Raw genomic sequence first — 25723 nt, forward strand, 5'->3', positions numbered from 1 at the left:
TTTTAACTCAGTAGAACCACATTAATTTTTAATTCATAATAGATGAGAAATAATTTCCAGAGTTGACGAATGAGACCCGTTCTTGACTAATAGGAGAAGATAAGAAAATTTAAAACTAATTAAAATTTTTATTTAAATTGTAAATTAAGAATTAGACTTGCCTAAAATAATGATTTTTTTTTAATAAAAAATGTTGCTGTTTTATTATTTTTTTTATCAATTTGCGTAAATTTAGATTCCATGAAATTGAGCTCTCACGCCTAATCTAATACTATTATATTTTTGAACTTGGAAATAAATTTAATCGGGGATTAAGTTTCTCTTCCAATAAATTTGAGTATCTAAATTGTATACTTATATAAATTATTTTAAAGTTATTTTATGAGTTTTTTTTTTTTTTCTGAAAACAGAAACAGTAGGATCTCATATGAATTCCAATCTCATATAATATATATATATATATTTTTAGCATTGAGAAGGGAATTTAAATTTAAATTTATTGTTGGCAGATTATAAATTAATGGTATAATATGCAGCTGTATATTAATATTAAAAACTAGTTTAAATTGATGTTTTTCGATTTGATTAAAGATAATATATTAAAATTAAAAGCTTAATATTTGACAAGAGGGAATAATTTGGAATTAGAAAGAGCAAAACGAAAGAAATGAGAAATATAAGAAAGAGGTCCCACAGAGTCCAAGTGGGAAAATGGAACCATGTGCGAGCATATGGTGGTTAGCCTTTTTCTGGCCCACAAAACTCACTTTCCATCCCCAAAATCCCAAAACTGAAAATGAAAGAAGAAACGTATAATTCTATTCAATTAATCTTATTCTAATAATAAAAATAACACCCTTCTCCTTCTTCTTTACACCTCCCATTTTCAATCCCTCTCTCTCTCTCTCTATAATTCTCTTCACATGTTAAATTTTTCCTCCTGCAATTTTCCGTAACCACATCTCTCTTTCTCTATAGATACTATGTGTCAGACAGAGTACATAACTAAATTTTTCTGAGCAAGAGGCCCCTTTCTGTCAGAAACAAAATCTCTTATTTCAATTCTTCTTCTTGTTTGTCTCTTGATGATCAGATCCTTTAAAAAAGAAAAAATTTAAGTCCATAGTTAGGAATTATTGTATTTTTATATATTATATATAGATAGATAGATCCATCTGCATCATCATTATCAAATTCCCAACTACTCAAAACCCTAATTTCAAATTTTGTTTTAGTGATTTTCATATTTGGTTCCATGAATCCTCGCCAACAATTATCTTTAAACCCTAATTCAATAAAGTCTAGGTTTACTAGAGTTTTTCTCAAATCTTTATGCAAAATTAACAAGCAAAGATCTTTCGTTCCTTATTGTCCTAAAGAAATATATCAAAGAAGTAATAGGGTTAAAATTGCTGCTGATAAATCCCTAGCCTTTGCTGTTGGGTCAAGAAAAGCATGGAGTAGGGCATTACTTTTCAAGATTCGAAACCGACGGAGGCAGTGGCGACACCGTACTAACTTACTGAGAAGAATAAAAGAAAGAAAAGATAAGAGTTGTTTAAGCAGTGATGTGAATGATGCAGGGTTTGATCTAGTAAGGAAGCTAAGAAAGCTGGTGCCCGGCGGTGAAGCTATGGAGTTAAGCAAATTGTTGGAAGAGGCTGCACATTATGTAAAGTGCCTTAAAACACAAGTACAGGTGATGAGAAGTATTGCTGATATCTGTTCTACTACGGTTTCTTGAGTTATTATATGTCTCGCTCTCTATATATCTATTCTATATGTAAGTATAAAGAAGAATAGAAATGATAAAAGAAAAGACCAAAAATATGGTGAAGTACGGGTTAAAAAGAGAAATTGATGAGTTCTTTTATGTGAAAAGCATATGTAATATATGTGTTTATGATGAAAATGTAATTGAAACATATGAGGTTAATGTTTATTTGCTTGTGGAGTTTCGAATATATAACAGGCGTGTTATTATGATTTTGTTTTATTTTATTTTTACTTATTTTATTTTATCATCTTTTTTTTTTCTTTTGCTATTTATTTATATATCCTTTGCTCTTCTTTTCCTCTCTGCTAGCTTTGCCTAGCTTAGCTTCTTGCATTTATGTGAAGAATTTACGAATTGATTGGTCTCTGCTTAAGTACTGTTCAGCTGTACATGTATATAAATACACATATCAAGATTTAATGAAGGTTACATATATATTCAATGGGTGATATATAGTTAATTCTTGTTAAACAAAACCCTTAGTATGGATTGAAGAAATATGAAATTTATCTGTCAATTAGTTGATGTAATTAATGGGTCCAGCTAATTAACTAAATAATTATATCCTTCTTCTTTTTTTTTAAAAAAAAAAAAAAAAAATGAAACCTATGTATATGGTAGCTAAAGTATATATGTTTCTTCAGTTTTCAAAGTTTTAGGGTTGTCATCAAGTTGCTCCAAAAGTGCTTACCTTTATCCCACCGCATGCTTCCCATCTTTCTCATTTTTATTTTCCATATAATCTTTTTTAAAATTAGTGATATTAAAATTATTTTACAAGTTTGAATATATTTGTCGAAATCTAATTTGTCTTAACAATTTTAGCTATTCTAATATTATATATGTGTATATCTACATGTATCTATACATGTTAAAAGATGATATACTACTAGTCCTGAAATTTTCTCGTCAATTTTCAAACCTCCGAATAATACATATAGAACGTCAGGGAAAAGTGACAGTTTCAAGTGCATAACTGATATTTGTTTTTGTCAAAAGTTTTTAAAAACTTATTGGATGATGAAATATTAAAATTTGTAGGTTATAAGACAACAAAAATTGAATATGTTACTTAAAATTACACTTTGTGATGATGTCTCAAATTAGTACAATACCAATATTGTTGGTGATCCACGAGCAGTGTTTTAGGCTCATGATAAGAGTAGTTAAGGTTTTGGGATTATATAATATGTTTTTTTTTTTAATTTTGATAAGTATTTCCATTTTATAGATTATACCCAGAATTCTAAAGGATATATAATCCACTAAATAAAATATATTTGTGTATCATTTTAATCTCTGCAGTTTGCTCTTTCTTTCTCCATCTTTTGCTAAATAAGTCATTATTCAAGTTATTAGGGTTTTTAGGAATGAAAAAACCACAAATTTAATGCTAAAATTGATTTTCTTGCCCTTAATTTTTTTTTTTAAAAAAAAGATTTCCCTGCACTGAATTGTTTTCCTTGTAATGTTAAATCAATGGCTATCTGATCACACCCTAGAATAACAAATTTAGGAAAGGATAAAATTGAAGCGAAGCCCTTTAGGAAATGTGTTTCTGTTTCCTAAATATATAGAAACGCAATATTGTTATGTATGGTAATTTGCATTGTGTTCCTAAATATTCAACTACATGTATCTAAATAGATGATACTAAAGCTTTTCCCTACTTTTCTCAATCAATTTGATGCCCAAAATTCTCTCTCTGTTGTTTCTATTTGGCCAAACCACTGTAAATCAAATGTGACTTCTTTGTTTTTCCATTTTCAGTAAATTGCTTTAGAATACAGTAGTACTTTGTCATCAATCATCATGCATGTCTATATATATACATATATATTATCTTGTCATTGAATGCCTTTTTTGTCTTACATATCTGTAGATTAATTTCTTTCTCTATCTCTGTACAGTTGCAGAAGAGAGCAAATTTTGCCAGCAAAAAAGAAAAAGCAAAACTATTACTATATGTTAAAGAACCCAATCCAATTAGAATGCATGTAAAATTGAAATCTTTTAGTATTAGGAATTAAATTGAGGAAATAAAAAAGAATAAGATCCCTGTAATTTTGACATGGAAGGCAGCTGGCAATCATGTCTTCTACAGGTTGCATGTGTTCATTTATTAATTAGTTAACAACTGTAATCCTTTAGAATCACAACTCAAAGAAGATAAAGAAACAAAAAACAGAAAGAATCATAATGAAAAAGCAAAACAGCAAGTAAAAAGATCTGTATGTGTTAGTATCAAGTTCAGAAAATAAATAAATAAATAAAGTTGATTCTAAGTGTAATTCCTGAATGACATTGATAATGTGATGTTTACTCCTTTTGGTGCATTTTTCTTTTTCTTTTCTTCTTTGTCTAGAAATTAATATTTAGTAGTATATATTGATAAAAATGGATCAAATATAATATATATATTGATGAACAATTTCTCTCAACAAAAAAAAAAAAAAAACTACAACCTTTGTCTCTTCTGATTCATTGAGATATCTATATGCATAGCTCCATTAAAGCAATGTTACAAATCATAACCAGGTGTTCTTGTTTTTTTTTTTTTTTTTATTCTTAGTATCTTAAAAATCAATTTAAATCTCAATGCTAAACAAACTCTTTTTAGATACAGAAGATACTTACCCTGCCCCGCGAAATTCCAAGCAAGCTCGAAGCTTCGTTTTCAGTTTGTGAATGCTAGCTACTGATACAGGAAACTAAAGGAATGGGAAAAAGGAAAGGTTGAAGCTTTAATGGAGTAGTGAGTGGGTGATCAGAGAGAAGTTGAAGAGACGAATGCACATTTTAAGCCCATAATTGCGCTAATAATAACAGTATTATTCCATTTCAAAATCCGGTTCCTACAGATAAAGAGGTCAAGGGAAGGAGACCATAGTTTTTCCGTTTTCGTATGCTTCACACCTATATATCAACACAAGTCGAATCGGACTTTGCCAACTTTGCCTACAAATGCGACGTAAAAGCTATTAATTGTTGCCCTTTTGTCTTGATGATTATTTTATTTACTTATTTATTTATTTTTTTTACTGTCTAAAAAGAAAAGCTGGTGGTGAGAATTACCGTCGACTTAATATTGTTGCTGTTTGGTTAAATAACAGTTTATTTAAAATTAATTTATGGACCAGATTTAGTATATAAACTGAGTTTTTGTGATTAATTTATCTATTTTTTTGTTAAAACTAAATAAATATTATATCTTTAAAATAATTAAAAATACACAAAAAAAAATCAATCCTTTTGCGGAAAATAGAGAAGAGAAACGGGAATTAAAACAAATTCTTTTTATTTTCACATTTTTTAGTTTTTTTATTATTTTAAAAATAGAAAACTTAGTATTTTATTATTTTGTTAAAAATGGGTAAGTTCCTAAACTCAAACTTTATGTTTTAAATTGATTTAAAAGTTATTTTTTGAGTCAAATTAAACATAAAGTAAAAATTGAAGGGTCAAATTATTGAAAAACTTTTATTATTGGATTTAAACTTTGGATAACTTCTTGATGTTCATAGCTGCTAAGGTATTAACCAGGTCATTCAAATTTGCAGTCTTCACTTTCGCTTTCATAGGCTGTTGGAGAAAATGGTGGTGAATTGAGTTTTACAATGCAGGCAATTACTATTAAGGATGTAATTTATGTGCCTCTAATATGTACAGTAGTGACTTTAAGCTCCGACCGTGAAAACAGCTCTTCTAACTATACAACACCAGATACGGCCGCAGTTTCTGCTATCTATACTTTGCACTTGCTTCTACTATATCTATTGACTGTAATGCCTATCTAATCGGTTATGATGGTTCGACCATCACTGCCGATGGTTTCTTGTCTATCTAGACCAACTCTATTAAATTAGCTCAATTTGTTAGACTAAGCCTTGACAGTAGAACCAAACTGTGGGATGAGGCGGGAAGGCAAATCCCTTATCCGGTAGCCACTGCCCCAGAAAGATGCAAGAGAGAGACCCATGATCGCCATGGCAACTACAGAACATGCTGGTGGGACAGCCTGAGTGGTCCCAAGGAACTGTGATGCGAGAAGCCCGGCCAGAGTGGAGCTTTGCATTCCTGTGCATAATGAAATCGTCCTGCTAACTTCTTCGTCTAGCCTGCAACAATAATAATCATTTTAGTCATATATATTCTAATTTGGAATGGCAATGTAGTTTATAACAACATTGTTAGTCTTATTACCATCCACTTAAAATTGTTCACAAATAAAATTGCATCGAAATAAGGTACTACTTAAGCATTCATACGAAGTGGACCAAGTAGTCAATGGATGATTGCCGAGATAAAATTTATGAAACAGGAAAAAACAACATGCATTTGGGTTACTGGCATCATCAATAATCAAGTAGATGCTAAAAGCTCCAGAATAGAAAAATATGCTCAGGAAAAGCAAATTCTTTTATTATGTTGTACAGTGACCTGAAAGCTGATCACAAGCAATATTAGAATTGAATGAATTGGCATATCAATTTTACTAGCATATCTCTAGAAACATATAGGGGAAACATCACAGGCAAGAGTTTTCAAATACCTATGTCCCTCGTACAATAGTACAACACTCAATGTTGAAAACTGTTTCAACATTATCCTGTCCTTTGGACAAACAAAGGGTTCAGCAACAGAAGGATATCATGGAATTGATCCGGTTCTAACAAGATACAGTGATATCCATATACAAATCACTTAGGATAGTAGCAGAACATTGAAATGAACTAGGGGGTCTCCAAACTCTCGCAGTTCACGAATGTCTGTTTAGCAGAGAATTATAACTCGAATTTACAAGTATTCAAAACAGAGGACATTTCAGTGAAAGAGGTTTTACAATTAAAAAAAAAAAAAAAAAAAAAAAGAGATATATGATGTTTTGAGGAACCCAAGTCAACAAAAACAATAGTCTTCTTCAAAACACACAGCCTTGAATGTGAAATGTAAAATTACCTCAAAAATGGAATCCTGGAAATCCAATATCCCAAAGTGAATGCCGCTGTATGAAATGCCAATACTGGAAAAACCAATCTGAGACCCTGTGCAGACAAAATATGGCTCCTGTTTATTGCCAGTGGGCTGCCAATGCATACTGATGTACATATCATCGCAATAATTGGCATCACAGGCTGAATAAGCTGTACCACCGGCTTTGCATAGGTGTTGAGGGCAAGGCCAAGGGTGACTGGAACAAGAACAACCTAACAAAAGTAAAAATATTTTTTTAGTTTCACGTTTTCTTATAGTTAGTTAATCAGGCTCTCATTAGGGCTCCAAATTGCAACCTAACAGCCATGCATACAACTATTTACCATTAAGCCAAAGCTCATCGATAATCTATCTTTAGTTTAAGTGACTAAAAAATCATTGAATCCAATAAAGAATATCATTTTGTTAGCACAGTCATCACCTGCAATATCGACTTTGACATGGCAATGGGATCAACTGGAACAATAGAGCCAATAAGGAGGCCAGTTAAAAGAGGTGTGACAAGCACTGATGTAATTGTTGTAGTGCTAGTAAGGAGAATGCTCATGGCCACATCCCCTTTGCTCAAGAAACTGGCATAGCTAGATAGTTGAGCTCCTGCAACACATGCTGTGAGGACGAAACCTGAGAAAAACATATGAGACATCCCAAGTGCTTTTGCAATTAATATCCCAAGAGCCGGTTTGAGCACATACTGTGCAAGGAACCCAATAGAGAGTGGTAAAGGTCTGCAACAGATGGGAAAAAAAAAAAGAAACTTGAGAGCATATTGAAAATTGACTGTGAGAAAAACTTGAAAGAAACTGGCTAAAAAGAAAAAAGTAAATTAAAAGATATTTTACCTCTTAAGTGCAAGAGCAAAATCATCAATGGAAAGTTTAATTCCAATTGACAACATTATCCCACCAAGGGCAGGAGCGTATAGCTCCTTCGACACCCTGCAAAGTTTCAAAATCATCATTTCTCCCTGTTATTCACAAATTCTTAAAATACTGAATTTGCATATATATCCAAGTCCATGAGAAAAAAAGTCACGTAATGCCCTGAAAGAAAGAAGAAGAAATAAAAAAAATAAAAAGAGAAAGAGAGAAGTCCTTTCTTATGATATCATTTTAAACAGGAAGCAAAAGTGAAGTGAAGTGGACTAAATATGCATCACAGCCTCCTCTTTTGAGACTTACATCAAACACATGGAAGATGTCCCAAATTAATACACTTATATACCAGCTCTGTAATACTGACCCATTCGAATCCCAATTTAAAAACACCCTCATCGAGGCTCTTTTAGAAAGATAAAATATTAACAAAGTACTTGAAAAGTTGCCAGAAAAGAACAAATTTTTGGAAACGTCAGATATAATAGATAGTTTACAGACACAGAAAGAACAATATATATACGAACTCCATGACAAATTAAATAATCAAAATCAATATCGAAACAAGTAAACAAAGCAAAATCAAAAACCAATTCGCATCAGAAAGCTTGAAGAGTCATAAACAAGTGAAAAATAGGTCCCATAAAAAAAAATTCAACAAAGAACTGTGAAATCTGTAATCAGATAAAGAGACAAGAATTTAAGCTTTGAAGAGCCAATAAAAAATAAAATAAAATAAAGTATAGCTCGAGAACAAACTGTTTACCAAGATAACGAATACAGTTTAAAAAAATAGTTTAATCAGGTATTAAAAAAACATTATTGTAGCTAATAAATGATAATCAAGCACCAACAACCCAAGAACCTGAGACAATCCCAAAACAAGATTCCAACTTATCTAAACCAATAAACCATCCATTCTTAAATCAAAATTAATCAAAAACAGATTCAGAAGATAACCCGCAATTTAAAGAATTAAGAGTATCAGAAGCAACCAACTTCATGAAACCCACCATGTAAAAGTGGATGGTTGAACAAGAGCAGCAATAGCAGTGACGGCAACAACAAAAGGAAGCATTGCCGATAGGACCTGAGAAGAATTAGTCTTTTCCACCTCAACATTAGAATTACTAATCCCAAAATATAGTAGAGAAACATTTCCTTCTCTTCTCTGCGACCCAACTCTCCCCAAAAACGGTGACGTAGAGCAAGCAAATGTAAACAGTCCTCCATTACCATAAAACCTTGACTCTGTCCGCTTCGAAACAGAAGAACGACAAGCCAATAATGAAGTGGGAAAAGAAACAGAGTTTCTTGTTCTTGTGTAGACTGATAGTTTTGGTGCTGTGACCATGGGAAGTGTGGAAGATAAAGAGGGCATTGAAGCCATTTTTTATTTTGAAGAAATGCTATCTGGTGGTTCGTGGGTTTTTTCCGATGGTTAAAGGGAACGGGGCTGTGTTATCCCCCGCGAGTGGCGTATCCCGGCGAGAGTGGTGGAGGGAAAGAGAGGTAGCCGAGCCCGAGAAAGAGATGAGAGGATAGAGCGATGCTTTTACTAGTAGAGGAAGATACCAATTTTCTACATATGATATTTTTTTTATTTTAAAATTAGCAAACTCATTAATGCTTTATTAATAAAGGGAGGATGGAAAATTAGTAGAAAAAGAAAATAATGAGACATTGTTGAATTTACTTTGATAGTTATATTTTCCACTTATATTTAAACATAATAAATGAAAAAAAAATAAAATTATATTTTTTAAAAAAAAGGAAATTTGTTTTAAAAATTTATTAAATTAATAATTATATATTTATTACAAAAAGGTAATTGTTAGAAATTTAAGAATTTTTGAATAATAAAATATAGAAATTCTTTTTCATTTATTTTCTAATTTAGGAAAATTCTAAACATATAGATACAAGTAGAAAATACACTAAATTTTATTTTTCTTCAAATGATAAAATTTTATTTTCTTAAATATTTCTCTAGAGATATTTTTTTTTGTTAAAAAAAATACTTTCAATCCTAAAAAAAGACTAATACTAACAGGATATTTATAGTTTATTGATGGGGAAAGGAACGTTCAGGTGTGTTTTTTGGATGGTGCGATCGATTAGATGGACGGTGAAAGATGATAGTAATGAGATGTTGGATTTTTCAATTTCCATTAAAAGATTCGCAAATTAACCCTTTCATTTTTGGATTATTTATTTATAGTCAGCCCAATATTAAAATTATCCCCACACTTTTTAAAAATTGAAAACTGCTACTTTTATAATGCCTACATTGTTTACTTTTTTGAAAAAATAATATGAGAATATTTTTAGTCTTCTAATTAACTATTTGTCTTTATATTTCTAAATATTAATTTAAACATCTCAAAATTTTTGTTCTATAAAATTCAATAATATTTTCGTCAAGCAAAAAATAATTCTAACTATTAAATATTAATCAGAAAATAAATACATCTTCATATATATATAATTTTAAATTCAAATAGGTCGAATCAGTCACTATTTTGCTCATTTTCAATCGAACATTTTAAGGGATTAAATAATTTATTTTCCTACTAATTATAGTGTAAGAAATTCATAATCTTTAAAATTTAACATTGGACTATTTATTTCAAACAATAATAAATGTTTTCTTAAAATTTTTAATTACATATCTATTTTTAACTTTTTTTTACATATTTTATAATATATAAATATAAAGGAATAGTATGACTAATCTAACATGATATCTTAATCAAGGTAAGACTAAGAAAATTAATTTGATTAACAACAACTTCATTTTATAATTAACTAGAAATTAAGGAAGGTGATTATCAAACTAAAGTGTCATTATCATATGTTGTTAACATTTCTAGTTTTCAATAATTCATCTATTTGAATTAAAAAAATAGAATTGATGTGTCTTTATTCATCATATATTAAAGAAAGTGTTACTAATATTAAAAAGGAATGACACGAGTGAAGCAAATTATATTAGAAGGGTGTCATCGTAAAAAAAACAGAAATTCATGGGTTAAAAAGAAATAAGCACAAGTTAGGGTGGTAAGCTGTAAGAATCCAGAGGCAGCGTTGTTGAAATATTTGGCGGTGTTTGCATGTTGAGTGAGCTGTTTAACCGACTTTGCCGCGTGTTTTCTGCACTTTTACAATTGTCAATTTTAATATTTAATAATTTCTTTTTTAGTTTGAAAATTCAAATCCATGTCAGCAAGACAACAAATCTATTATAGATGTTGTAATGGCGAGGCATATTTATTCCTTTCCTTCATTTCTTTTAAAGCTATTTTCAAGTGATTTTATCGATTAGAGACTAAATTTAATAAGTTTAAGGCACCTTTTTTTTTTTTTCAAAACTAACTTATTTTTTAAATATTTTCAAATAACTCATTTTTTATTATTTATTTGTAATATTTAAAATTAATTTTTTAAATTTTATTTATACCACATTTGCACTTTTTGAAGTCATTTGATCAATTTAATTAATTTTCGTTAAATTCATTATTTATTTAGGTTGATTTGGGATAATTAAATATAAGGAAGCCGAAATTAAATGAAATTATTAAAAATATTTTTATAAGTAAATTAATTAATTAAGATTAGGATAAGGATAAAAAAATATATATATCTTGAAGTGGTGAAGTTTTAAGATATGGATTGCCATTTAGTGAATAAATTCTAGGACGTGGTTGCATTCTTCAAGCAACATGTCCAGAGCATATAAAAATAGAGGTAGTGCATTTTCAATCACAAATATCACGTTAAGATTTTATTCGGTAATAGCTTTTGATATACCATTTAATGTTTTAATTAATGTTAAAATAATATTTTATTATTTACAGTGTTTGACGTAATATTTATAATAATGTTTAGAGTTTAAAAGATAATTATATGAAACGTTATTTTTTTAATATTTAATAAAATATTAATACTAATAAATCAACTGATAACTATTAAAAGCTAGTATTTAATTAAAGATCCATCATTTTTAAAAGACCATATAAAAAGGAAAGAGCATACACAGAATGCCCCAACAACACATAACAAATCAACAATAACTATAAAGCCACTCTCTTACTAGAATTTCAATTTTATTTTATAATAGCACTTGCTTTTGCAAGTTTTATTTTTAAATTTTCAATGGTCATTTACATTTTCAAATCTTGAGCATGTGGGTAAATTAGCTGTTTTAATAGCTGTTAACTAATTAGTTAGCGTTTCATCAAACGTTAAAGAGAGTGTAATGTTCTATAATGTTTCTTCAAATTTTAAATATTAGTATAAAAGCTATAAAATATTAGGCAAACTTAAACAGTTGCCTTGTGGAACTTGCAGTGCAGTTTCGTATTTGTTTGCATTATAAATTTATAATGCAACTTTTTGGTCACTGACCCATTAGGTTCTCATCTTTTTATTTATTTTGGCATCGGGGAGGGAGAAAAACCCATTAAACAGTAATAAAATTATATTTAAGTTTTGATTTATTTCTGAAAATAATGTATCTGGAAACGTGTTTTGAATTTTTTGATGTTTGAAATGTTTAGGAAAATCAATCAATGAAAAAAATATTTTCTTAGTCAAACTAAAACTAAATTATTTTAAAGAAAAATAAAAAAATGTTTCTCTTTTTTAGAAGAGAAAAATATTTTCTGGACAGATAAATTTTGTATAATCTTATAAAATACATATTTATATTAATTATTGATTACCATTAATTACTACCGATCACTAGCCACCACCACCGTTTACTATTAATAATCAATATTATCATTATCATGTATTTTTCTTTATATTTAGATGTAAATTCCTGTAGTTGTAAATATTTTTATGTTTTATAAATTATAAATTTTGATAATTTAACTAATTTTTAATATTATAACCAAACAATAAAAGAAGAAAGATAAAATTGTCTTAACATTATCCTTCCATATATGCTGCTCTTTATTTCCCCTCTCCCCTTTACGTTATTTCCTTCCTTGTATTATTCACTCTCAAACAAAATGGGATTCATGCGAACAACTTGTTCTTTGATTGTGACAATGAAAACGACAAAACTATTTGTAATAGCTACATGACTCATTGCTTTTAACATAGTTTTAGTACTTATCAAAACATTAATGCATATATTAATTATTTATATAAATATTTCACAGAATACAAAAATACCACTTCTAAAATTTAAATTCATATTTCCAATACTCTTCTTATTATCAACAGAAATCTTATAGTATATGCAACATTTTTAACAATAGTTTCAGCCATATAGTTTTTTAAATACATTAAACAGATGGAAACATGAATTATTATTATTATTATCGGCTCGGTGAATCTCTGTATATTGTGAAAATGCATTAAAATGTGTAAATTTTAATAGATTTACAGAGCGCAAATGTGTAAATTGTTGATAAAAGATTTTTCATAGAATTTCGTGACTTTGATTGTGTTTTTTAATTTCCTTCGAGGTGAGGTGCCTGAACAGAAGATTCCGGTTAGCTAGGGCAATACTTTTATGACTACAGTTGTTATTATTTCCTCTTGTTAAAATGTTTTTACTTTCTAAATTAGGTATGAGTATAATTCACCGGTCATTATGAGAAATTAGCAACAGAAAAAAATGATTGAGTGCGCATATAAATATAATTGATTTTGTTGAGATCTATTTTTTTTGGTATGAGCTTCAAATCCCAGAATCAGAATAATGGAGTCAAGAAAACTGAGGAAATGGTTATAGGCTTAGCAATTATTGGGCTTATTTATGATTGGGGCATCTAATGGTTTGGGCCTTCCAATGCATTTTTAACTGGCGAGCAATTTTGCAAATTGTCCATCTCTCAATAATAAAAATAAAACAAGAATTGTTGAAAGGTGTTAGCTTTCAACTTTCATAAACCCAACAACATTCCATTCAAGAGAAATTTTTAATCCACCCTTCAACACAGCGATTAAGCTTTAATCTCAAATTAATTAAAATTTAGTAAACGACTCATCAATACTCAAACAGCTGGCCATCAATTTATCACTATCCTTTTTTTAAACGAGTTTGATATTGGTTATACTTAGCTAGATTTATACATTCATGGTTCAACTCCATAAAATTTTAAATTTTCTTGCCATTGAAATGTCCTTTTTTTAATATGTACCACATGGAGCAATCTCTATTTCTCAAAGAGAGTTGGAAACAAATTATGATATAAGGTTATATTTGGTGAATAACGTTTTTTTTTTTTTTTTTTAGATAAAATATATTATTACTTGACCGCTAGATATTTCATTTAACCCCTTACATGTGATACCTATTTGCACGAGAATCCTCCCACCACAAGTTTAGACATTTGAGTGCAACCTGCTTGAACATACAAGATTACATAAGGTCAAATATTAGGTCTCTCTATTCAAATAGTATCAAGTCCAAAACAATCTCATTTGACCCTGCAAAAATAATTTATAAACAAAAGCATAACTTAAATGGCAGGAACATATACCGTTGATTTGGTGGAATGGTTTATTTCACTTCCTATATGTATTGTTGATGCGTTGAGACTTGATAGCCGTTAAGTTATAAAACCATTTATTTATTTTTTTGAAAAAAATGGTATCCACATGTAATTTTTTACATGTCAACTTTGAAATCAGTAGTTGGAATTCCAATACAATGTAGGGTAAGAAGTTTTGTCATTGAGATAAGATATGCACATATTGATAAGAAAAGTTGCTTAATCCAGTTAATCAGGCTACACATTTCAATTTGAAATAATGCAGAAGAGAATGGAATGATTAGATGGGACAAATAGAATGATTTAACAATTATTGCGTTCTTACAATATACAAGCTAGCCATAATCCCCACCACAAAGGGTGGGTCAAGCTAACTGTTTCCACCTAAAAACAAAATTCCTACAGAATCTACATGTTACTATCATCGAATACAAAACAAAAATGGACACAAACAGGAACAATAACACATGCATGCTGGTCAAACATCCTTTGTTCTTAGTGCATGTGGGATGTTTGGGGATCATATAACAAGAACTTCTCACTCCAATAAATTAAAAACATCTAGGAATTAACATGTCTTCGATCCATCATACCATACACAGAAATAACTAAGAAAGCAGGCAGCTCAGTCCAGCCTAGTTTGTCCTGTCCGAGCCCTCTTAGTGATGGGACTACATTCCCATTTAAATTATCAACTATTTCATGAATAAAATGCATAATGGAAACAAAAGAACAATAGTTTCAAATTATGCAAACAGTATTTGAAAAAAATTAGATTAATTGGGCTGGCAATCAAAGCAGAGAGATAAGAACCAGATCTTCATTCGTCTGGCTCAATTATGATTTTTTTCCCCTCTCTTTCTTTGAATCGGTGCGTTCAGATGTCGAAGAATAAAAACTGCAGTAAAAAGGAAAACAGAGACAAATATGCATTCCACCTCATTTTTACCACCTGAACAGGAAATTCATGGAGAAAGAATAGCAGGTTTACTTGAAACATTATTTGGCAATAAGAAAGATCATGCATGAACAATTGCAGGCAGCTCCCAATTAGGCATTTATATGCATCCAAATAGCTGCTGAGAGCCTGAGACCAGGCCAATTGAGATGCCTAATCTGTCAGCTGTTGGAAAATAGAGGCTCATCTGATATCCTCAACACATAAGATAAGCACCGAGAATTGGCCATAGCCATAGGCCCCGTGGTTAGTTAGTTGGTCAATCCTGAACTACTTGAGCATTGGTAAATGTCACTAAAGCTAATAACTCTTAAGGAGAATCATTTGGATTTTATATTTATGGACATTAGGAAAGGGAGAACAACCTTTATTTGTGTAGTCAAGGCTCAGTGGACAAGTAATTCCTTTAGAAAAAAAATCAAAACACAAATCAAGGACTAGAAAAAGGGAAAACAAAAAAGATCATGATTCGAGAGGGATAGAGACAGAGTTCAAAGTAGCACCTGAAGTTCAACTCCCGGAAAATCTCAACAGGCTCCGATGATGCATTATATAGTAGGATAGCCTATCATGGATTTAGCAATTCCTGAATCAAATACAAAATCCTAAAGTAAATTTTCAACCAACCTTTGCCTAACCACAATCCCTCCAACCCTGCACCCACCCCCCACTGTCCACCCAAAGAGAAGAAGAAAAAATTCTGGGACAAAAGACAGCTAAATCTCAGTGCAGAAATATACATCATTAAATATGACTACCCAATGCCTCTGTTCAAGTTCTCTGACAGTGTTGAGGTTATACCTGAGCATAACAAGATAAATATGAGTCCCTTAAAGAAAATGGTAGATGATAAATTGATAACTCAGTGATGGATTCTCACATATTCCACTCACCAAACGCGATAAGTCAACACCATGATATATATACACCGCATTAAACAGAAAAAATAAAGGTGACAAAATTAAGCAAACTGGTAATGAAGACATATAGGAAACTACATAAATAAAGAAAATCCACTACTGTTTATTTGTTTAGGAGGATAAATATAAGCAAGAAAGCTGTTTATTCCTGAATTTCCTTTTCGTGAACGTATATGTCTCTCATCAATTTAAAAAAAAAAAATAAATAAATAAAAAAAAATAAAACTACAAAACCTGACTTGGTAATGCAGCCACATTATATATTCATAATACAACAAATTTAACGTAATAAATTTAAATTTCTCAGATTTGTCACCTGGAATCACACTTAGCCGAATGCTCCTGCCTCACTTAAAGGTCTCTAGGAAGAATGCCTTCGATGATCATGGTATTTCCTCATCAAAATTTTCTTCCAAAGACATTCGCCAGGCATCCATGTATAGACAAGAACTGTCTCAGCTAAGTTGCATATTCTGCACTATAAGGGGAGAAAAGAACACAAGCAAACACGCTGAATTGAAATGGAAGCACTGGACCTACTAGAACAGAACCTGTGATGAAATTTACAAGGTGAAATGGAGAACCCATGAGCTGATTGAGCTATTGCACATCTCAAGTATTAGCTTTCTCCTTTGCACTCTATAGAACACCCCTCCCAAAATTCCCTTGATCAATTTGGTATCTTAGTTCCCCAAGTTGACTCTGCATATAATATCAAAAATTCAACCATAAACATAGACAATTCAGGAAAATCAGGACGATTATACAGCTAATCCTTTCTTTCTCAAGATCAATTCTCCTACCAATGGTTCAATTTTGTTCTAACCCAAAAAAAAAAAAAAAAAATCTTTGTAAACTAAACTAAGACAAGAGCTCAGAATTTTGCATAAATAACATGAAACTAACCATGGAAACAGCCTCCGCTATAAGCCGCCCAGTTTCAATAGCCTCCGGTTGTCCTTCACGAACAGCCGTACATTCCCTTGGCGTTTCGAACAAGGAAAGCGAGAATTGCTTAGAAACAACACCAACATCGAAATATATAAGCCCCGAACTAGGTATATCTACACGAATCCCCTTAACCGGAAACCACAAAAACAACTCCTGCGCCGAAATTCCCGATAAAGCTCCGATCTGACCGTAGCTCAAAGTCCCAGAAACATTCCTATCGTAATGTAATTCGTTTTCGAATTTCGCATTGCAAGCTTCATCCAAGTGGACCTCAAAATGGCCTGTGTCTTCAATTCTGAAATCCTTAACGCCTTTCGGTAGTAGGCCCATGGGTAGCCCATGTTCCTTAAGAACATCGTAGACTGATTGTTTGTTATCTAATGGAATGACACTTGGGATTGAAAGAAGAATGAGTGAAATCAAAGGAAAAAAAGGAAGCATCTTTCTTCTTTTGGTTCTGTTTCTGTGCGTGTGTTTTTTGTGCTAGAGCATGAATATAATGGCGCAAGTCCAAGCCAGGTGTTTGTTTCTGATAGTTGCTGGTTATGGCGATTTTTTACAGTGCAGTTAAATTAGAGTTAGGGTTTAATGGAGATCGAGTGATCAGAAGAGGTAGAAGAAGACAGTAGTGCCAGCTTGAGTACAGAGAGGATCTGGAAACTTATCAATTATTGGTGGTGATAGTGGGGCAATCTTCTACGCTCAAGCCTACTGCAGCAACTAGCTGATCCGCCAATAAGAGAGTAACATGTTTGCAGTAGATGTGGTATTTTTGTGATTTTGAGGAGGATTAATAGGAGTTTGCAAGAGCCAGTTGGTGAGCACCGAAATAACTACTGGCACGTGTGTCAACACTACTGGCAAACGGTGATTGAATGGAGGAGGGAGATGGAGAGTGGGAGCACGCACGGCGTGGAAGGAGATTTGTGGCGGTTGAAGGCTGCGCGTGGGCCCTAGAGAGGTATGTTGGTGATGCAATGCAAAAAAGTTGGGTTGGGAATATAAAAGATGAGTGTACATGAGGAAAGCGTGAGCTAACAGCAACAAGTGGTAAAAGTAAAAAACTAAAAAAGGTGTGTCCAGTAACAGGTTGAGAGGAAAAGTGTGAAAAAAGCTGCTTGATGAAGGACGCAAATTGCTGCTCTGACACTTGGATCGCAACATCGATTTCGCATTCTAACGCAATCAAAATAAATGCAGTCAATCTTTTAACAAAAAACCGAAAAATAAATATAATTTGAATTTGAAATCAGTTAATTACTAATTTCAATTAAAATTTAATTTCTTTAATTTTGCATCCTAAACAATCAAATGTATCAAAGGTGATTAAAAAATCGAATATATTCAATTGAATTCGATTTGATTTCTTAAAATTTCAATTTTAAGAGTTTCTTTAATAAAAAAAAAATTGTTGCTAATAAATAATTTTTTAAACAATTTTTCTTTAAATAAAAACTTAGTTAATTGATTGCAAAACGTATATGATTAAATTATTTAAGAGAGAGAGGGAGAGACATGGCATGTGAAGGATAGGGATGTGAGCATGATTATGATTTTGTCTTGACATAAATAAAAAACAATAATTTCATATATTTATCAGTTTTTTACTCCGAGGCAGCATGTCTTTCTAAATTATATTGTTCGCGACTCCTACTTTTCTTAATTTAATCATCTCTCTTGTAATGAAAATAGCATTAAATAACATACTTCCTAAAGAAATGTCAACATAGGATGATACCTACAATATGTTTAATTCAGAAGGGTTGGGCTTCAATAGGGCCCAGCAGCATATGCCTTTCAACTTTTTAGCCCAGGTCGTCCCAACCCAGTCCTATCTCTAGTTAAGCCCAGCCCACCTTTGACTTTAATTAAACATGTATTCTTTTGAAAAAATATTTTTAAAATTAATTGTAGCTACCAATACGTAGCAGTTAGCAGCTGTTATAGGAGTGTTATTTTTCCTGTATGCTAACAGTCTTACAACTAGATTTTGGCATTAGACCAGAGATGTCCCCAGTTCATTGGACTGAGACTACTCCTACTTGAGTCGGATCACGAGCTTAAAATATTAATGTTTTGTTGTTGCTTTTAAGTTTTCTCAAGTTTATAGTAAAATTTTTTAAATATATATTTATAAATGGGTTAATTTAAATTTTAATTTGAAACAAATATATATGGAGAGCAGTTAGTTTAATGCCAACTAGAATAGCAGGAGACCTTCACCCTTAATTTTTTATTTATTATCCAATAATTGAGAAAATTATAATTAATTTAATATTTATTATCCATAAGTGAATTTTATAATTTAATTTATTGATACTACATAAATTTTGAATTCCATTTTCATTTTAAATCCAAATGAAAAACAAATGAAAGAAGAAGAAGAAAGCAATCTGAACTTAAATTCCTTTGTTGTTTTGTTTCAATTTAACTACTTTTTTTTTTTTTCTTTTTGGGTTTGATCCCAAGAAAGTCAGTTGTCGGTCAAAAATTCACTTGCAACCTTTAGGACCCACACGTTGAAAGAAGAAGTCCATCTATGGATCAATGAATGTGTATGACTGTACTGTAAGTGGAGAAAGAGAAGGAACAAAAGCAAGTAGTGGGTCCCTTTACTAGAACTGGCAGCTCCAGCGACACAGAATCCTCTAGCTGTCTGCAAACAAGCATGGGTTTCTTCAGAATCCCATGCGCCTCTTTTGGTTTTTCTTTCTTTCCCTTGCAGAACGAAGAGAAAAGAAAGCTGAAAGTGGATAGAGAAGGGATCCAATGCGCTCTGTTGCCTGTGTATCCCACTCCTCCTTTTCCTTCTTCTTTTTTCTACTTAGTTTTCTACTAACTGCTTCTTTAGCAGATGATCCTTATGTTTACTTTGATTGGACTGTCTCTTATCTCACTGGATACCCTCTTGGAGTTAAACAACAGGTTCTTTTTCCTTCTTTCTCTATTTTATGACTGCAATTATATTTGTTTATTTTCAATTATGCCCTTCTTTTTTTTTTTCTTTATTTATTTTAAATATGCAGTAATATATCATATTGGAGTTTGAATTGCGTAGTATTGTTTCATAATTAATATGAAAGTTCCCTTTTTTGGGAGTGATGATTTTGGTCGTTTTCTGTTACTTTTGAATCAATTATTACTCCAGGTGATTGGTATTAATGGAATGTTTCCTGGGCCAATTCTTAATGTCACTACAAATTGGAACGTGATTGTCAACGTCAAGAATGAACTTGATGAGCCATTGCTTCTCACATGGTATTATAATGATAGTGATACTATGTGCTTATTATACTTTGAAAATTAGAACAAAAATCTGGTTAAAGTCAGTTACCTCTGTTTACTGTTTAGGAATGGCTTACAACATAGGAAAAACTCCTGGCAGGATGGTGTTCTGGGGACTAATTGTCCAATTCCAGCTGGATGGAATTGGACATATCAGTTTCAGGTCAAAGATCAGATAGGGAGTTTCTTCTACTTCCCTTCTCTCAACTTCCAGAGAGCAGCAGGCGGTTATGGAGGAATCATTATAAACAACAGAAATGTCATTCCAGTACCATTTGCCATGCCCGATGGAGATTTTACTATTTTCATCAGTGATTGGTATACTAAGAGTCATAAGGTCAGTCAAGATGGTGTTTTGCTTATTGCTTCTGGTGAATGCCTGGTACTTTAGTTGGTTAGTGTGCTTGACAAATATTTTTGCGGTAACAGGAACTAAGGAAGCATTTGGAAAAAGGAGATGACCTAGGAGTTCCTGATGGAATCCTCATTAATGGATTTGGTCCGTATAGATATGATGAGGCTCTTGTCCAAGGCGGCATTACTTATCAGATAATAAATGTTGAACCTGGTAAGTGTTTAAGATGTGTCTCTCATGCTCAATTTGCTATTATTTTAGTTCTAGAACTTGAATCTTGCTTGGAGGAAATGATTATATAATTTTAATTTGAGTTTTTCCCAAAAATTTCCAATAGTTAGGCTTTTATGTTAGAGGAAGTTTGGCTGTCACAAGGGATTGGATGATATTTACGTTTAAAATTTAAATGGTAGCAATCTGCCATTCTCAGAATAATTATCAAATGGTGAAAATGTTAATGTGATGCCAGTTTCATCTCTTCCGTCTTATCATTGCCCCTGCTGTGGAAGATGGACTTCGTTTGCATTTTTTTGGTAAAGAACCCAACCATCTTGCATAGTGTCTGATACATCGCATGTCTTCATATTTATAGCTCTTCCACTAAGTTTATGTCCCTCTGGTTTGAGTTCTTACATTCAGAAAGTTGTGTGAAAATATTTAATGACTGTTATTTTATCACATGAATTGAGCTTCTTACTCGCTATAATGTCCTGGATTTCTTCCGTAAAAGGACTTAGATATGCATGCCTCTTTGTCCCGTGAATCCTGTGCAAACTAGATAATTAGAAAGGTCTTACTTCCATCAAATAATGTCCAAAATACAGGGTCCAAAGCATCTGCGAATTCTCTAGGGATTAATACCCAGTTAACTATAGCTTTTCCATTCTCAAATCTTTGACTTTGTAATTTGTTGCTAGCTGAGAACATGCCTTCTTTTTTAGGATTGACATTGAGGTTCACTGCTCAAAAAGCAATTTTTTAAAATATAAATGCCGTTCCCTTTTTGAAATAATCAGATGCTTTATATTTCATCTTAAACAGGAAAGACATATCGCTTCCGGGTGCACAATGTTGGTATCTCAACAAGCTTGAATTTCAGAATACAAAACCATAACTTGCTTCTTGTGGAGACAGAAGGATCATACACTGTCCAGCAGAACTATGAAAACATGGATATTCATGTGGGTCAATCATATTCATTCTTGGTTACAATGGATCAAAATGCTACCAGTGATTACTACATTGTTGCCAGTTCCCGATATGTAAATTCATCTACTTGGACTAAAGCCACAGGAGTTGCTATCTTGCACTATTCCAATTCACAGGGACCTGCTTCAGGTCCTCTTCCTGATCTTCCTAATGAATACGATACATATTTCTCAATGAATCAAGCAAGATCCATAAGGTTGTAGTTAAGTATATATCTCTTGGATTACAATTGAAGATATCGTTAACCTCCACCATTTTGAGTTGCTAAACTATCACTTTACTCCATTATCTTAATGCTGAGTAATTAATTAATAATCTGTGATTAATTAATCTTTAAGCTTCTGTATGACAAGTTTTACAGAAATGGGGAATTGGTACAACAACAGAACCAGAAGGACAATTGTTTGCTTTTATATCTAGTTCAATTTCCTTGAACTTCCATATTCAAATAAGTGCTTTTGATTTTCATGGATGCTGGGATTGTTTTTAATGAATTTTCGTTAAATTGGTGCATTTTCAGATGGAATGTCTCAGCGGGTGCTGCTCGTCCAAATCCACAGGGATCTTTCAAATACGGTGATATTACTGTGACAGATGTATATGTGATTCTCAATAAACCTGCAGAGCTTATAGATGGGAAGTTGCGTTCTACCCTTAATGGTATCTCATACCTACCACCTTCAACACCCTTGAAGCTTGCTCAGCAATACAACATTTCAGGTGTCTACAAGCTTGACTTCCCTAATAGGCTGATGAACAGACCTCCCAAAGTAGATACATCTCTAATTAATGGTACTTTTAAAGGTTTTATGGAAATAATCTTTCAGAACGACGACACCACCGTCCAAAGCTATCATATGGATGGATATGCATTCTTTGTTGTGGGGTGAGATTTCAGTTTTGATATGCTTATAATCGCTATTTCTACGCAATATATGCAGAACTTAGCAAGATAATATGCAATTTCTTTTTCTGCATTGCAGTATGGATTTTGGAGTGTGGACAGAGAATAGCAGAGGTACATACAACAAATGGGATGGTGTTGCTCGCTGCACTACACAGGTACTTTGTCTTGTAACCTCCATTCTATATGTTTTTCCATGAAGCATTGCTGAATGCTTTTGCTGGAAAGGCTTATGAGACTCGAGAAATTGAAATGGAGGAGGATAATATCTGCACATATTTTGTGGAAAAGAAAACTAGAGGTAGCTCTTAAAACAATATTATTGGAAAACCAGTCTGGAGTTCTTTTCTAAGAAATAAACCTAGGATTATGCTTTATGGATAAAACTGGATGAAAAACACTAATAAATATGGGAATGATAAATACTGGTTATATCAGTATATTAACTGAGAGGCCAACAATGAGTACATTAATGTAATTTCTGTTGCCAAGTGGATGGTATGTGTCATGTTGAAATATTAGACTTTTGTTTTGAATGTGTGCTTAAATTTTTATGTTGCGTCTTGTCTGAAAGAAATCAGAAGGGAAAGTTTTATGTTTGCGAAGTGGGTAGACCATTATTATTGCAGTCTGCAGATACATGGAAGTGCATAGGAAAAAGAAATTGCACACTGTTTCTTCTCATGCATAAATATGGTTACATGGATATGAATCTTTACCGAGACAAAAAGGAATTTAGGCCCCTTTTAAAAAAAAATAAAAATAAAAAATTATTATCCTCACTTGATTTCAGGTCTTCCCTGGAGCTTGGACTGCTATCCTAGTTTCTCTTGATAATGCTGGCATTTGGAATCTCAGGACACAGAATCTCAACACTTGGTATCTGGGCCAGGAGGTTTATGTGAGCGTTGTAAATCCAGAGATTGACTCATCTGAAATTCCATTGCCTGATAATTGCATTTATTGCGGCCTATTATCTTCTTTACAGAAGTAAGATCTCATAAGCTAAACTGTGCTTGATAACTCTTTTTAACATATAAAATCTCAAAAAAAGGTTTTCCATTTTCATTTTTGAATTCAATTTTGGCTCAAGTTTAACCTCACATTTCTGTGTAAAAAAAATTAGGAATATCTTATGAAGATCATGAACCTTTACAATATATTGAATCATGCATTACTACTGGGGAGTTGAACTGCTGCTCAAAAATCTTATGGACAAAGTTCATTGTCTGTATTTTAACTTAAAAAATGAATGGTTGTTCATAATATCCCATTCCTTGACATTTCCTCATCTTTGCAGACAACAGGCTCAGAGGTTTAAGTTCTCTAATGCACCATCACTTGCAAATGTGAGTGTAACAGTTTTTGCTGTCATTTTCACAACCTTGTATGCAAGTTTTGTTAGGTAACAGGTATTGAAATAAGGGAACGCGAAAAGGCGTGACCTGTTCCACATGAAATGGAAAATCCAGTGAAAATGTAACATATGGTGGTTGTTAGATGAAAGGCTTGTGTTCTTGTATTGTATTTGATGTATTTATGGTATTCAAGTGAAATGGTTGCCTTGCAAATCAGTGATTGTGTTGTTCAAGCTGTACAGGTTCAACTAAAAACCACTGACTGACTATTGGAGAAAATAGCTTTTCTTCTAAGGCTTGAAACTTGGAAGTATTGGGATTGCAATTTTAGTTGTAGTAGAATTGCAGCTCACAACCACCACCACCATGCTTTAGGTAGCTATTAGTGTTTGAATAAACACTATTTTTCATATTCAGTAACGTAGCATTTGAATTAATTTTTTGAGATTAAGATAATATTTTAACATTTTATAAAATGTTAATTCCTGTATCATTTAACTTTTAACATTTTATAAAAAGCTACTCAAATAACTATTGGCTAATCAAACACTTAAATATTACTATAATGACTAACAATTATCAAAAACAGGTATTTTTGCCGAATAAATTTTTAGTTTCTAACTAATTGGGATTGATTATATGAATTTTTGTTTCAAATATTCGCTCATCGAATTAATATCAATGCAGGGCAGAAGTGTATAAAAAAATTTTTGATGGGAATTTTAGGATTCTGCAACTCACATGGTCACATATTCCGCATGCTTATTATTTCATTTGTTTGTCCACTCTCGACAAACTTAGCGCACACGCAAAGATAACAGAAACTGAAACGGTATTGGTCAATCACAATTCATAAGTAACAATATATTTTTTTTAACACCAAAGCAAAGAATCTGAATTTTAATTAGACTATTGAATTTAATATTAAATTTAAATAATGTTCAAAGATACCACATCATTATTTAACCAAAGGAATCTCCCTATAAATTTAAATATCAAATATTTAAATATGTCACATTATTATTAACCGATATTCTCTCTCTATATATATTCAATTTCGAGACATCAAACATAGTTTATTTTCAGCTAATTCATTTTAAAAATCAAGAGAAACAATGACTTATTTTTAATCAAGAAAAGAAAATAAATCATATATTGTATTCATTTAATATATTCAAAAAATATTATTAATTTGGCAAATAAGAATATATAAGCCTTGGCTTTTCAATAAAAAAAATTATTAAAAAAAAAAACAGGCTGAATTATCCTTTTAAAAGAGCCACTCACAGTCTTCAACGTAAAAAAATTTCCAGGTAAACATTCCATTTGTTATCTTTTGGTTGCGCAATTTCTTGTTCTGGCGTCATCCCTAACTCCTTATCTACTTAGGTATTGGATATATAATAATTGTTTGGATGTACAGTCATAATATAAAAATTTAACTTTATTAAATAAATAATAAGCTATTCCTTGCGATTAAATAATAATTCAATATTAAATAAATGTGAAGGGCCAATGCAGGATCAGACTTTAGAATTAAGAAGGATTAATTACTAGTTTAAGTATCAAGAATTAATTATTATATTTATGTCTATAAAAAAATTGTTACATTTGTGAAAAATATCAT

At 31.6% G+C, this 25723-nt stretch overlaps 4 protein-coding genes across 10 annotated transcripts; 2 read left to right on the forward strand and 2 right to left on the reverse strand.

Annotated features, from left to right (window-relative positions):
* Window positions 1–854: 854 nt before the first annotated feature.
* On the forward strand, window positions 855–1996 carry LOC119370948 (transcription factor IBH1-like). The gene has a single exon (XM_037640115.2). The coding sequence runs from the start codon at window positions 1256–1258 to the stop codon at window positions 1742–1744; it is 489 nt and encodes a 162-aa protein (XP_037496043.1). The 5' UTR covers window positions 855–1255; the 3' UTR covers window positions 1745–1996.
* Window positions 1997–5382: 3386 nt separating this feature from the next.
* Window positions 5383–9245, reverse strand: LOC105644210 (Sodium Bile acid symporter family). Its single transcript, XM_012229486.4, has 5 exons — window positions 8661–9245; window positions 7615–7710; window positions 7194–7500; window positions 6737–6984; window positions 5383–5895 (listed from the first exon to the last, which is right to left on the reverse strand). The coding sequence occupies exons 1-5, from the start codon at window positions 9035–9037 to the stop codon at window positions 5658–5660; spliced, it is 1266 nt and encodes a 421-aa protein (XP_012084876.1). The 5' UTR covers window positions 9038–9245; the 3' UTR covers window positions 5383–5657.
* Window positions 9246–14436: 5191 nt separating this feature from the next.
* Window positions 14437–17720, reverse strand: LOC105644190 (uncharacterized). 5 transcript variants are annotated; one of them, XR_002285652.3, is made up of 5 exons: window positions 16941–17720; window positions 16351–16736; window positions 15855–15915; window positions 15618–15700; window positions 14437–15518 (listed from the first exon to the last, which is right to left on the reverse strand). XR_002285652.3 is itself a non-coding variant. In XM_020683733.3 (2 exons), the coding sequence occupies exons 1-2, from the start codon at window positions 17424–17426 to the stop codon at window positions 16674–16676; spliced, it is 549 nt and encodes a 182-aa protein (XP_020539392.1). In that variant the 5' UTR covers window positions 17427–17720; the 3' UTR covers window positions 16118–16673. The 5 variants fall into 5 exon arrangements, 1 of the variants encoding a protein (XP_020539392.1); XR_016320118.1 differs by lacking the exon at window positions 15855–15915; XR_002285651.3 differs by having other exon boundaries at window positions 14437–15700.
* A 1636-nt stretch (window positions 17721–19356) lies between these two features.
* Window positions 19357–24312, forward strand: SKS3 (SKU5 similar 3). 3 transcript variants are annotated; one of them, XM_020683699.3, is made up of 10 exons: window positions 19357–19910; window positions 20134–20243; window positions 20337–20607; window positions 20700–20838; window positions 21667–22030; window positions 22355–22554; window positions 22639–22720; window positions 22818–22896; window positions 23532–23728; window positions 24039–24312. In XM_020683699.3, the coding sequence occupies exons 1-10, from the start codon at window positions 19755–19757 to the stop codon at window positions 24145–24147; spliced, it is 1707 nt and encodes a 568-aa protein (XP_020539358.1). In that variant the 5' UTR covers window positions 19357–19754; the 3' UTR covers window positions 24148–24312. The 3 variants fall into 3 exon arrangements, with proteins under 3 accessions (XP_020539358.1, XP_012084842.1, XP_012084848.1); XM_012229452.4 differs by having other exon boundaries at window positions 22355–22720; XM_012229458.4 differs by lacking the exon at window positions 19357–19910 and having other exon boundaries at window positions 20371–20607; window positions 22355–22720.
* The last annotated feature ends 1411 nt before the right edge of the window (window positions 24313–25723 follow it).

This window comes from Jatropha curcas, chromosome 3 (genome assembly GCF_041381405.1).
Source record: "Jatropha curcas cultivar XTBG-Jc1 chromosome 3, XTBG_Jcur_1.0, whole genome shotgun sequence".
NCBI lineage: Eukaryota > Viridiplantae > Streptophyta > Magnoliopsida > Malpighiales > Euphorbiaceae > Jatropha > Jatropha curcas.